General features: G+C 45.9%; 1 protein-coding gene across 1 annotated transcript in view; it reads right to left on the bottom strand.

The window, feature by feature from the left end:
- Positions 1-3,269: 3,269 nt before the first annotated feature.
- The window catches only part of LOC311244956 (intraflagellar transport protein 81 homolog), a 58,882-nt gene continuing 48,183 nt past the window's right edge, over positions 3,270-13,968 (bottom strand). Inside the window, exons 13-18 of the mRNA XM_084334670.1 lie at positions 13,634-13,723; positions 12,890-12,976; positions 7,039-7,110; positions 6,871-6,956; positions 6,583-6,628; positions 3,270-6,389 (exon numbers count right to left, since the gene is read on the bottom strand). Of these exons, the coding sequence (XP_084190796.1) occupies positions 6,207-6,389; positions 6,583-6,628; positions 6,871-6,956; positions 7,039-7,110; positions 12,890-12,976; positions 13,634-13,723 (564 nt within the window). The 3' untranslated portion in view covers positions 3,270-6,206. The remainder of the gene's footprint in view (positions 6,390-6,582; positions 6,629-6,870; positions 6,957-7,038; positions 7,111-12,889; positions 12,977-13,633; positions 13,724-13,968) is intronic.

The following is a 13,968-nucleotide window of genomic DNA, read 5'->3' on the forward strand; positions in this document are numbered from 1 at the left end:
ATCCCCTTAACAATAGTATGTATTGAGCTGTACTGTATTGTACCCATTCTGCAATCTGTTAAATAAAGTTTTCATTCATTCATTCATTCATTCATGTCTACACACATCAAAGGCCAGGGTATGATGAGTTTTCACAAGAGGAAACTAATCAATCCCAAGGTGACCGGGTGCGCTGCAGCATATACAGGTAGACATTAATTTCTGCTGAGCCAAATACGAATTGTGCCCACAGCAGGCCACAAATAACTGTGACTGGGAGTTTTTGTCATTATCACCATACCAGCTCAAGAGAACAAGTACATATTCTGACAGTACTAACCAGCTGTAGTCTTAGTCAGAAGACCATACATCCCCAATAAATAATGAATTGCAACTGTAAATGCAGCCAAATTGAGTCGTCAGCAAAGGGCAGTGGGTTAAAAGATACCCCATGTGGCAACATTCACAGGTTCTTCACAGGACTGTCGTGCATCATGTGTGTTGACATGTCACAATGAGGCCCTAAGTAACACAAGGTTGACTCTGGACAGTAATAACAAGACACTGCCCGGTTATACATAAAGCTGCCCTCTAGATTCCACATTTGTGGCATTATGGCTGTCAGCAATATATTGAGTTGCTGAGGGGTCAAACCATCGAGGAGCAGAGAACACTGGGAAGTAGCCAAATCTTTCTTTGTGTTTGTGGTAAGCATGGTGGATCAAGCTTTTGTAGTTTATAATAACCAGAAGTTCAGAATTGAAATACATTTTGTGTATTGTTGTTTTGATCTGAAGCATTTACCCCAGTTTGTAAATAAAAGGAAGACATGCAAGGGATTTTAGACCCTAATGCTTGGAATACCCAATATTCAAGGAAATCTGGTCAAAATCAATTAGCATATATAAGTCATATTGCAAACATCCTCATTTTAGAAAGGAAAGTCAACACTACATTATAACACAACAAGGCTGCTTGCTTGGTAATGCTATGTTGGAGCCACTTCAATTGTATTTGCAGGCTAACTGCTGATATAGAGCCTTTAACTTATATGGAATGAAGTCCCCACATTGACAAAGGGATTTATTGATGGACAGAGGTATTGATATCCAGTCACATAAGTTATGTTTATAATACATCAATAAATAAGCCTTTAGTCATAAATTATTTCACCACACAAGTCTGATTTATTAGGAATACAGATGTAAAAATAAGCTAACACCTGTCTTACATTTAAAATGCAGACTTTTTTCAAATTGAGTTTTAATGTAAAAAAATATTTAAGTATTAAGAACATATCGTATTTAGGGTGGTAGAAATGGTGTAGAAAATAGAAGCCAGTAGAATTATATTTGACCAGTTCATCTGCACAGTCACTGCCCTGTGTGAACCAATGGAGGTCCCATAGAATTCCAAAATGCAGCCACATCTCAAGTACAACACTTTGTTTGCTGTTATCTTTAGACACATTGATTGGAAGTGTATTCTCAAAGATGTGTCAAAGTGGAGGCAGAAAAATTATGTTTGAAGTTAGTGGTGGGCCACCAAAACCTACCGGTACAGATGTTCTTTCAGTTCTGGATCCGTGAAGCACCCGGAACAGTATTATCACCGGAGAGCAGGCAACTGCACCTCCTCATCCATCACGCTCAACATAGGGGCCCCCCAGGGCTGTGTTCTGAGCCCCCTCCTCTACTCCCTGTACACACATGACTGCGTGGCACAGCGGAACAACAACACTATCATCAAATTTGCTGATGACACAGTAGTGGTAAGCCTGATCTCTGCCAACGACGAGAGGGCCTACCTGGAAGAGGTAGAGAATCTGTCACAGTGGTGTCAGGAGAACTGCCTCTCCCTGAACGTCAGCAAAACAAAAGAGATGATTGTGGACTTCAGGAGGTCGGGGGTCAAGGACTACAGCCCCCTCAGCATCGACGGGGCACCGGTTGAGAGAGTGAACAGTTTCAAGTACCTCGGAGCCCACATATCCGAGGACTTGACATGGACCACACACATTGACAGTGTTGTGAAGAAGGCACGACAACGCCTCTACTTCCTCAGGCGCCTACGGAAGTTCCAAGTCAGTCAGAAGATCCTTAAGAACTTCTACTCATGTACAATAGAGAGCATCCTGACTGGCAACATCACCTCCTGGTTTGGGAATAGCACTGCACAAGACCGTAGCAGACTACAAAGAGTGACACGTTCAGCCGAACACACAATTGGAGGGGGGCTTCCCACCCTCCAGAACATTTACAACAAGCGGTGCAGGGGTAAGGCTAAGAGAATCATCAAGGACTCCAGCCACCCAAACAACTGCCTCTTTGAACTGCTGCGGTCAGGCAAGCGATACCGGAGTCTTAAGGCGAGCACAGAAAGACTCAGAAGAAGCTTCTATCCCCAGGCCATCAGGCTGCTCAACGAACAATAAACACTATGCAACAACCATCAAATGCACACAGCACACACACCCACACGCACACACTCACTTAAACAAACAACACACTGCAGCACCCACTCTCCACACTTTAGATCACCTAAACACACTTTACATTTATTGGTAAAGGATTTGCACTACAACTCGTACACCTTACTGTAAATTGTACCTAAATTGTACCTCATCCCATTTCTGCTCTGCACTATATAGTATTGTATTAGTACATTGCATAGTATATTGTATATTGTATGGTAACTCAGTTACTTCTATTCTGCATCGAACATTGTACATATGTCTATACTGAACACTGTGACTTTTTTTTTTTTACTTCTATTTTACATGCTATACTATTTTATTTCATACTATCTTGTCTAGCACAGTCTCTGGAGCGTAACAGTAAGAAGCATTTTGTATAAAAGTATTCTGTATGACAACTATTAAAGAAACTTGAAACTTGGAAGGAAGGTTGCTTCTGATGGGAGATACTCAAACAATTGGAACAGTGTCACTCGTAGAGTCGTAGGACACATGTACCAAAAACACAACAGGTTAAGTTGCTTTGTACCCATGTAATGTGACAAAACCATTTACAAACTAAGGACTAGATTTTCTCATTAACGTGTTCTACTAATGTGGTGACCAGATGTACATACATACCATAGATCTTAGTATAATTGAGGTGCAACACAAAAGGTTTCATAGTGTGTAACCAAAAACGACCACCAACTTTTATTGAAAATAAATACACATTGTTTACTATATTGATAGTATAAAACTGAGTTCTTTGGATTGATATGTATGAGCCAGCTGGACAGAGATTCAGGAAGCAAATGTGAAGTCAATCGATGGTATTTATTGACAGGAACACACAGAGAACGAGGAACAGTCCTGGAGACCACAGCCCTCCATGCAAGGCTCCAGAATGATGACACAACCATGCTTTTATACCATGTGGGTTCCAAATTTAGCGAGCCACTGGTTAATAAATAAATGATCAGACAGGCTTGGTCGTATATGGTAGTCTAAGGATGAATCTGGCTTGCTCCTCTCACTGGCCTGTGACCGGAGGACCGATAGAGCCATGCATGCACATTAGGTCACACAGGTCATCCGGCTCTGCACCATGGGTGACCGAGCCTTCTGCACGGCTGCACCACGCCTGTGGAACAGCCTCCCCATCCAGCTGCGGGCACCACAGAGCCTGGACTATTTTAAAGCAGGCCTGAAAATCTGGACGTTGTTTTTAAATTTTCTGTTTATACTATGTTTTTAATTAACTATGTTCTATTTTTATCTTATTTTTATTCTATATTTTATTTGTTTTACTAATAACTATTTTATTTTTTAACTGTTTTAACCCTGCAGGGCGGCTACGTGGCGTAGTGGGCAAGGCGCTCGCCACGAAATGCTGGAGACGCTGGGCTCGTCAGTTCGAGCCCAGCGCTCCACATTTGCTTTCAGTTTAGCTGGTCGTCCGTACTAATACACATTGGCCGTATTAGGGGGTGGGAAACTGATGGGTGGGGATCGGGCGTTGTGGACAGCGACTCCTACAGGTCGGTTGGTGCGCCTGCGCAGTAGAATCAGGAAGTGTCGGGGGCAGCGTGAGCCTCCCACGCGTTACTCCTCGCCACTGAGAGATCGAGCTGCGCAGGTGAAAAGATGCGACTGCTGTTACCTCAAGTACCGGAGGGGACTTGTGCTATGTATGACTTAGTCCACATTGCAGCCGGCTTGTGGGAGGCAAGAAACAGCGTCCGTGACAGGGGAGGGTTGAATTGGATGATACGAAATTGGGATGGGAGAAAAATATAGAAAATGGGAGAAAAAGTGGATAAAAAAAAAACAGTTTTAACCCTGTAGTATAGCACTTTGGGATCCCAGCGAACAAAAAGCGCATTACAAATTCAATCTATTATTATTATTATTATTATTATTATTATTATTATTATTATTATTATTATTATTATTATTATTATTATTATTATTATTATTATTATTATTATTATTATTATTATCAGGTCAAAGTATTTCTGGGTGCCTGGCCTGGGTGCCTCCTGGCTGGCTTCGTCACCGGACCCCCTGGCCACATTCCAGAGACCTATGCACCCAGAGGAGCTGGATGTAAAATATTAGACCTTAATGAACTGAAAATACCTATCAACCCCTCTTTTGACATTAATTAAATATGTCAACACAACAGTTCATTAATGGACCATACTTGCCGATTATCAACCATTAAACACATAAGAAAACTAAACAACAGTTAGAGAGGTGAGAGAGAGAGAAGAGGGGGGGAGCGAGAGAGGGAGAGAGAAAAGAGAGACACAGATTTGCAACCTCCAAAATAACTACACCTGACCCTGAACCCCCCTTACTCAGGTACACCCCTTCCGTTCGGATGCATTCCTTCCCTTACTTAGGATACACCTCCCCCCAAAAGGTTCAGGTAGATCCTACGTCGAACCAACCAGCCTTGGCTGCCTTGCATTCGCCCACGGACCCCCTTCCCCCAACAGAGGTGCATGCAGGTCTCCCTTCCCAGGCTAAGGTCTCCTTTATGAACGAGAGGTCCCCTTTATGAACGAGAGGTTCCAGAGTGCGGTTCCAAGGCAGGGTGTCTCTTCTGGTGGTCTGCCTCAGTGTTTTTGGGCTGTCTTCTCCGCCTCTCCCCAACTGATACCCTGTTTCTTCAGCTCTGCCGCAGTGTCTCTCCTGCTGCTGTCTTTTCCTTCTCGTCGTAGATGATCTCTACCAGGCTGTGGTGCTTGGCCTTGCTGGGTGGAGGAAATATGGGGCTTAGCTGGCCCCTGCGGCTTTAGCTGCCTCCTCCTCCAGCCTGTAGGTTGGTCTCCACGGAGGACGGCGAGGGCAGTCTGGTGGTCTGGGTCTCAGGGGCTGCTGCTGGCATCTCTCCCCTGAGAGAGCCCCTTCCTGACCAGCACAGACTGCTGTCTGCCGACCTCCCTCTCTGCCACAGCTGATTCTGAAGACGTGCCACAGACAGCTGCTGAATGTCTGGATCTTCTTGCAACGTCTTCCTTGCCATTCTCCATGTTTCCTTCTAATGTCAGGAGTTCTCGTTCTGTCACTGAAGAAAAAGCACCAGCGGCCGTTCTTGGTGCCTGCCAGCTGGCCCAAATCAATCTCAGCAGCGCCTCCATTTGATAGTATAAAACTGAGTTCTTTGGATTGATATGTATGAGCCAGCTGGACAGAGAGTCAGGAAGCAAATGTGAAGTCAATCGATGGTATTTATTGACAGGAACACACGGAGAACGAGGAACAGTCCTGGAGACCACAGCCCTCCATGGGGGCTGCAAGGCTCCAGAATGATGACACAACCATGCTTTTATACCATGTGGGTTCCAAATTTAGCAAGCCACTGGTTAATAAATAGATGATCAGACAGGCTTGGTCGTATATGGTAGTCTAAGGATGAATCTGGTTTGCTCCTCTCACTGGCCTGTGGCCGGAGGACCGATAGAGCCATGCATGCACATTAGGTCACACAGGTCATCAGGTCAAAGTATTTCTGGGTGCCTGGCCTGGGTTCCTCCTGGCTGGCTTCGTCACCGGACCCCCTGGCCACATTCCAGAGACCTATGCACCCAGAGGAGCTGGATGTAAAATATTAGACCTTAATGAACTGAAAATACCTATCAATATAATATAATCAGTTGTGTCTTGTAATAGTTTGGATAACGGCATACAATAGTGAGATGACTGAAAAGTCTTTGGTGAACTAAAGGTACCCCAGGAGATGACTGTCTAGCAGGGAGCATCCTCACAGCACCAGCCTATCTTCTCCCTCCTCCTGGATGACCTGGCCAATGGAGGCCTGGCTCTGGGCTCTTATGAAGCACTGCCGTTTGCACTCCATCAGCTTCTCCAGGTCGCGCCACATCTTCATCTGCTTCATGTTAGAGCCGTGGCTCTCTCTCACCGCCTTCTGCTTCTCACGCAGCTTCTGTGGTCCAGAGAGAAAGAGAGCAGACATGAAAACCTTACACAGCAAGGACTACATCACCATCTTGGATTTACTATTTAAAAGAAAGAATTAATTTTTTTCAGATTGTCCTTTGTTTTTGATGACCAAGTCCTTTTACATGTTTTCTCCAACTTACAACCATGTTTCATAGGAACAGCCACACTCTGCTCACCTTGCCCAGTGACTCCTGCTCTGCAATGTTCTTCATGTAAACTTCCCTAAAAAAACAAACACATTTCAGATGTTTGCCAGTGTAAATGAAATCAGAATGGATCAGGATGAATCAAAGATTTGATAAATGTCCAAAGCGTTATCTGGATTTCATGAGGTGTAATACCAAACATGTAGATCGGTGTTAAGTGACAGTAGCACAAGCCTGATTGTGTTGTAACAGGAGCGTGTGAGGATGAACAAGGTGTCATCTCCACAGCAGCTGGCAGACTGGGCTCCGCATGCTCACCTGATGGCCTTTCTCCTCTCTTGCGGATCGGAGGACACGTAGGCTTTCGTCTCATCCACCGCACGCTGCATTTGCGTCTCAACGATCTGTGGAGAATGGATACATGGGTTCAGGTTTACAGGTGAGCTGTTAGGGGGGTAGAGGTAGTTTGTTTCTCAATCTGCTTACCTCCTTCATGCCATTGATGTAATGGTATCGATTTTCCTCCTGGGCCACCTCATCCCTCAGTGCTTTCACCTCCTGTAAAGGAAAAGGTAGTCTGGTAGTGAATACACACAAGGACTTAATGTCTTTTGGGCTCAAAGAGCCTATTCTATTTGATTGGTTCGGAAAAGAAGATACATGTGGGAAATTTCAGAAGGTGAGAATGTAGGGTAAATCAATATAAATTAATTTGAATGAATCAATACAGCATTTTTCCTACATATTGATATATATGTTAAAGGGTAATTCCAGTATTTTTAAACCTGGACCCTATTCTTCCATCATTTGGGGTCTTAATGGCCGATAGGGACACATTTTCTTTTTTAAAGATTTATCTTTTAGGGGCGGCTACGTGGTGCAGTGGGCAAGGCGCTCACCACGAATACTGGAGACGCTGGGTTCGCCTGTTCGAGCCCAGCGCTCCACATTGCTTTCAGTTTAGCTGGTCGTTCGTACTAATACACATTGGCAGTATTAGGGGGTGGGAAACTGATGGGTGGGGATCGGGCGTTGTGGACAGCGACTCCTACAGGTCGGTTGGTGCGCCTGCGCAGTAGAATCAGGAAGCGAAGGGGGCGGCGCCCCTCCAAAGCGCAGACCCCTGACGCTGAAAGATCGCGCCGCGCAGGTGCTGTTACCTCGAGTATCGGAGGGGACTCATGCTATGTATGACTTAGTCCACATTGCAGCCGGCTTGTGGGAGGCAAGAAACAGCGTTCGAGACAGGGGAGGGTTGAATTGGATGATACGAAATTGGGATGGGAGAAAAATAGAAAATGGGAGAAAAAGTGGATAAAAAAAATATAAATTTTTTAGCATTTATTGCTTTTCATGGTCAGACATGACCGACAGATGAGGAGAGGATGAACGGGATAAGAGGCGGGGAAGACATGCGACAAATGTCACCGGGAGCAGGAAGCGAACCCGGGACGGCCACGTAGGTGTGCGATGCACTAACGTGGTGCGCCACAAGGGCGCCCGGGAAAAAAAATGTTGGAATAGCATTTTTCTTTAGGGCAGCGATCCGCCTACACCCTGTACATTCATAGGTCCAAGACGTCCCGAGGCTTCACTGCTCGGCCGGATCTGGTGTAGTATGAAGCTGAGTTCGCTTCTGAGTCCCCTGACAGTTCAGGGTCGTTGGTCTCCGGCGGTTGATCGACGCTCTCTGGACTTGGCATACCGTCGCTGTCCTGGAAATGTTCCTCTTTTGTGTCCCTCAGGTGCCTGCGGTTGCGGCGGTATTCGCGTCCATCTTGGGTGCGAACGTGGTATGACCGTGCAGTGTCGGCTGGTTGTATGACTACTGCTGTCCTCCAGCGTCCATACTCTTGGAGCCTGACAGATTCACCACAATGTAGTGGGGGCAGTGGTCTAGCTGACCTGTCATAGTATTTCTTCTGGTGCTGTTGTCTCTGCACTCGCTTGTCATGTCCATCTTTGGGGCTTACTACCCCTGGCCGCAGCTGTTGGTTGGTGCTCGGGAGGGTTGAGCGTAGCCTGCGGCTCATCAACAGCTGTGCCGGCGATTTGAAGTTGTCGACTGGGGTGTTACGATACTCCAGGAGGCTTAGGTACGGGTCTCTTCCGTCTGCCTTAGCCTTGTCCATGAGTGATTTTGCCGTCTTCACAGTTCTCTCCGCTAGTCCGTTGCTCTGCGGATAATGTGGGCTTGACGTGACGTGTGTAAACTCCCACGACTTGGCGAATGCCTCGAACTCTTTAGACTTGTATTGTGGTCCATTGTCTGAGACAATAGTCTCTGGGACGCCATGCCTGGCACAGGCTGCCTTTAGCTTGTGGACTACAGCTGCCGATGTGGTGCTGTGAAGTCTGTCTAGTTCGAAGAACCTGCTGTAATAGTCGACGGTCACGACGTAGTCCTGGTTGTTCCAGTTGAAGAGATCTGTTCCTACCACCTGCCAGGGACGGTCTGGGATACGATGAGGCATCATGGGCTCCTTGGTGTTTGATGGGCGGCGCTCTTGGCATATTGAGCACTTTTCCACGACTTGCTCTATATGTTTACCCATTCCAGGCCAGAACATAATGTCTCGTGCTCTCAGTTTGCATTTTCCATGCCCATGTGGCCTGCATGGATCTTGATCAGCATCTCTCCTCTGAGGCTGGTAGGGATGACTATTTTCTCCCCTTTGGAAATGATTCCATTCGTTTTGGATAGTTCATCTCGGTGGTTCCAGTATTCGGTGATGTTCTGGGGGCATTGTTTTCTTTCCTCAGGCCATCCCTCCAGGATAGCCTGGCTGAGCAGCTTTAGCTGTGTGTCATTGTCTGTTGTTTCTCTGATCTCCTGTAACCTGTCGTCGTGTACAGGTAGGCTGTTGTACACCATGTGTACCTGAAGGTCCATCCCTTCACTGAGTCCGTCGTCGTGAGAGGTGAGTGATTTCCTGGACAGCGTGTCTGCAACTGGGATGTCTTTCCCAGGGCGGTGCACGATCGTGAAGTTGTACTTGTGTAGTTGTAGTATCATCCTCTGTAACCGCGGTGGGGCTGCGGCGATCGGCTTCTTCATGATCGACTCCAGGGGCTTATGGTCAGATTGCACCACAACATGGCGACCGTAGGCATATTGGTGGAAGCGTTTGAATCCATAAAGGACTGCGTACATCTCATTTTCGATTTGTGCGTAGTTGACCTCGCTGTCTGTGAGTGATCTGGATGCGTAGCTAATGGGCCTTCCTTCCTGCATCAGCACAGCACCCAGACCATACTTTGATGCGTCCACTTGCAAGCTGAGCTCCTTATCTGGGTCAAAGTAAATGAGGACTGGCCCCGGTTCACTGGTAAGTATGTCTTTCATCTTTTTGAATGCAGCGTCGTGCTGCGCGTCCCACAGGAACTCATTCGATTGTTTAAGCAGCTGTCTCATGTGTGCGTTGATCTCGGAGAGACTCGGGGCGGATTTCGCCAGGTAGTTGACCATACCTAGCACGGTCTCCAGTTCTGCACGGCTCTTTGGCGCCTCCATCTCCTTGATGGCAGCTATCTTGCCTGGGTCAGGCTTCATGCCGTCAGCTGAAAGGACGTGCCCGAAGTAGCTCACTTCGTTGGCTCCGATGGTGCACTTGTCTGCGTTGAGCCGAACGCCTCTCTCCCGTGATCTCTCCAACATTGCATGTAGATTCTTGTCGTGTTCCTCTCTGGTCGCGCCATAGACAAGGATGTCGTCTACTATAGCTGCTACTCCGTTCAGTCCCTCGTATGTCTCGTCGATTTTCCGTTGTAATTCGTCCTGGGCAGAAGTTAGCCCAAACGGTAATCGTAGGAATCTGTATCGTCCAAACGGTTGAGAGCTTGATGGACCAGTATCCCGACCTTGCATCCAGTACGCTGAAATAGCGTGCGCCTGTTAGTCTGGGTGTGATGTCCTCTAGTGTCGACAGAGGGTAGTGCGGGCGCTTGATAGCCTTGTTTAGCTCCTTAGGGTCCAAACATATTCTGAGCTTGCCTGTGCGTGGTTTCTCAACAATGACCAGTGCACTGACCCACTCCGTTGGTTCGATGACTTTAGCGATGATCTGTGTGTCTTCCATATTCTGTAGCTCCTTTTTCAGTCGGCCACGCAGGGCGATCGGTGTCCTTCTCAGTGGGCAGACTACTGGCGTGGCGTCTGGGTCTATATGGATGTGACACTCTCCTGGGAATAGTCCGATCCCTTTAAACACATCGTGGTATTCTTCCATGATGGTCTGCTTATCTGTGTATGCAGTGACTGACAACACTAGTTTAATGAGGTCCATATTCAGGCATGCCTGTAAACCTAGAACTGGGGGTGCCTGAGTGTCTACTATGTAAAAGTCTAACAGCATGTCACGCTCTTTGTATTTACACTTTAACGTGCCCTTTACTACTAGTTTCTCTCCACCATATCCTGTCAGTCTGCGTGAAGTAGGCTGTATTTTGCGTTTATCTTGCAAACTGTGATACTCTCTCAAAGGAATTACATTTACTTGTGCACCTGTGTCTAGCTTAAATTTAAGCTCTGTGCCCTGTTTTCCTATTTGTATGTCTGCGAAAGCTTGTTCTGTTTCATCAAACCGTCTGTCTGTCACGGTGTCTACATATAGTTCATCTGACTCTTCACCTGACTCAGAGCGCATGCTAATCTCGTGTACTGACCTTTTCTTGAAACTACCGGCCCTGCAAACTTTAGCAAAGTGGTTCCATTTTCCACACTTCGTGCATCGTTTCCCTCTAGCTGCACAGTTATCTCCTTCCTTGTGAGCTCTGCTCCCACAGTATCCACAGTTCCTTTGTGTGTCTGTGTCGCTCGCTCTGTTCGCTCTCTCTGTCCACTCTGCTCTGGGGCGGTACCTCTGTGCGGTATTCTTCTGTTCATGTCTGTGCACCTCGTGCACGAGCTGCTCCTGCGTGCTGCTTGTGGCGCCAGTAAAGCTCTTTATCTGAGATTGTGCTAGCTCGTGGGCTCTAGCTATATCTATCGCTTTGTCTAATGACAAGTCTGATCCAACGTTTAATAGTTTCTCTCTTACTTTTGCTGAGTGTATGCCAAACACTATACGGTCTCTAACCATCTCATCATTGTTCACATATGCACAGTCCTTCACGAGTAGTTTCAATGCAGTGACAAATTGTTCAAATGACTCGCTAGGTTGCTGGGTTTTTTCATGGAATTTATACCTAGCGAAAATCGTATTCCTCCTTGGAAGTACGTATGCTTCGAAATTGTCATAGTAGCTCTTCAATACCTTTGCTTCATCTGCACTGAGAGTCCATGTGTTGTGAATGTCTCTCCCTTTTTCTCCGCTCCACAGTAGCAGGTAGCTACATTTCTCGTCCTCTCCTTTCTTCTTAAGTGGGCCCGAAAACATTAGCTCTGCGTGCTGTCTGAACTTCTTCCATTCTCCCGGTAAGTCCAGAGAATCCCAATTCATCCGTGGCGACGGGACTCTGTTGATATCCATGTTCACTCCGCTTCTGACACCATGTCGTATTCGATTTAAAGAGAATAATCATTCAGGACGAGGAGATTACCGTACATTAAGAGGTTTATTGCAAAGGTAAGCATGAGTGTAACTCCATCCACGGCTGGCAGCCAACTGACTGTCAGGACCCCTTGTGCAGGTATACATAACAGGGAGGTGCGCCTGGCGCGCCTGTCGTAAAATGATATATTCAAGGCATGAATATTACAGTATAGGATTTCTTCTCCGGTCAAACTGGTCACTAGACTCGATGGTCTGTAAGGTGCAGTGTACGGACAGGAGTGTTTTCATCCATTTGTAGCACAACTAGCCACAACTTCAGCGTGTCCCTATCCAACAAAGGCAGTGTATGAAAACTGGCATGACATTCTGTTGATACAATTAGGATATGTGCAAACGTATAGTTTTATATCTTTTAGATAACGCTACACTTTCTGTTCTCCAACACAACAAACTCTTCCTCTCCAACTCGCACTCACGTTTCCAGTCTTCCTGCAACAACAAACTCCTCTCGTGATTTCAGAGTGAGACTTCTCTTTGAGCAAGATTTATGTTTTTGGTAATAAAAAAAAATAGAAGACACTTAGCATAGCCTGAGCCTGTCAGTGGCAAAAACATGCACTTTTAGTGGCCGTACTTTGACATACACAAATGCCCCCAGGGATTACATTGCAGCCCGTTTAGCAGCTGCCGGCTGAAGCAATCTCACTCAATACTGGACCAATTCCAAAATTGTTGTCCCTATTAGACCTACGTATTTAGATCCCAAATTATGGAAAAAATAGGGTCCCAGTTTATAAATACCGGATTGACCCTATAAATCGATTTGAAGACAAAAGTCATACCTGTTCCAATTTCGATCGGTCGCTCTCCAGACCTGCAGCACAGCTGTCATAGTGAGTCTTCTTTGCCTCATATTCCTGAGTTAGCTCCTGTTGCGATAGGAATGCCCATTGACATACAAAAGAACAGATGAATAAAAATACAAAGAAATATACATAGTGTGTCCACCTATCCAATAATTTACATTCTGTACTTAATGCAGAAGTCTCCAACCAGTAGATTGCAAACTACCGGGAGCTCACTGCCTGCTTTTAACCCATTAGCTCAGATTAGACCCCATACATTTACCATTTAGATAATACATAACATTAACTTACATTTTTCAAAAGAAACTCTCATAAACAAAAAGACGACCCCTAACTTAATGTAAACTGATTCACATAGACATCAGCATATTAGCCAGTAAGATGGCTGAACAACTCTGGCAGCACATGTTGGAAAATATAAGCCCCCTGCTTTAACTAAGCAATGTGGGGGGCTTTCCCAAGCCCTACAATACATGTTATTTATGGACTGTGTGCAAATCACTGTTAATGGATTCTGCCATGATTACACACAAAGTCATCATCCGCTGACTCACAGAGACCCTGTACGGGTTTCCCCCTTATGTGTTGAAATTATCTTTTGTAATGGCTTTTGAAAGCTCCTTTTCATATGATGGTTTGACTTACTACTAGTAATAGCGTGTGAATTCATAGATTGTGATGATTCTTTAATGTGACATTGCAGTTTTACAGTAATCTCACCTGACACTCCTGTCTCAGAGGCCTCAGCTCCTTGATCATCGGGGCCAGTGCAGACTTCTTCTCTACTATCATTGAGTTCAATTTCTTAACCTGAAAAAGAACAAATAGAACATCAAACCTCACTGATTTATCCTGCCCTGTGTCTACCAAAAGGAATGTGGCTGAGCTGAACAAGAAGTATCCAGCCACTCTAGAGGAGAGTGGAAATCTACTTCCAGCCAGAAATGTTGGAATCCATTATTAAGAACAGCCTGCTTTTTGCCAAATGTGTAAACCGCCAGCCTAAAAGAACAACCGAATCACAGACCCTGACTACTGTTTAAGGAACTCTGAAA

Source organism: Notolepis coatsorum (genome assembly GCF_963971535.1).
Source record: "Notolepis coatsorum genome assembly, chromosome: 1".
NCBI classification, from domain to species: domain Eukaryota; kingdom Metazoa; phylum Chordata; class Actinopteri; order Aulopiformes; family Paralepididae; genus Notolepis; species Notolepis coatsorum.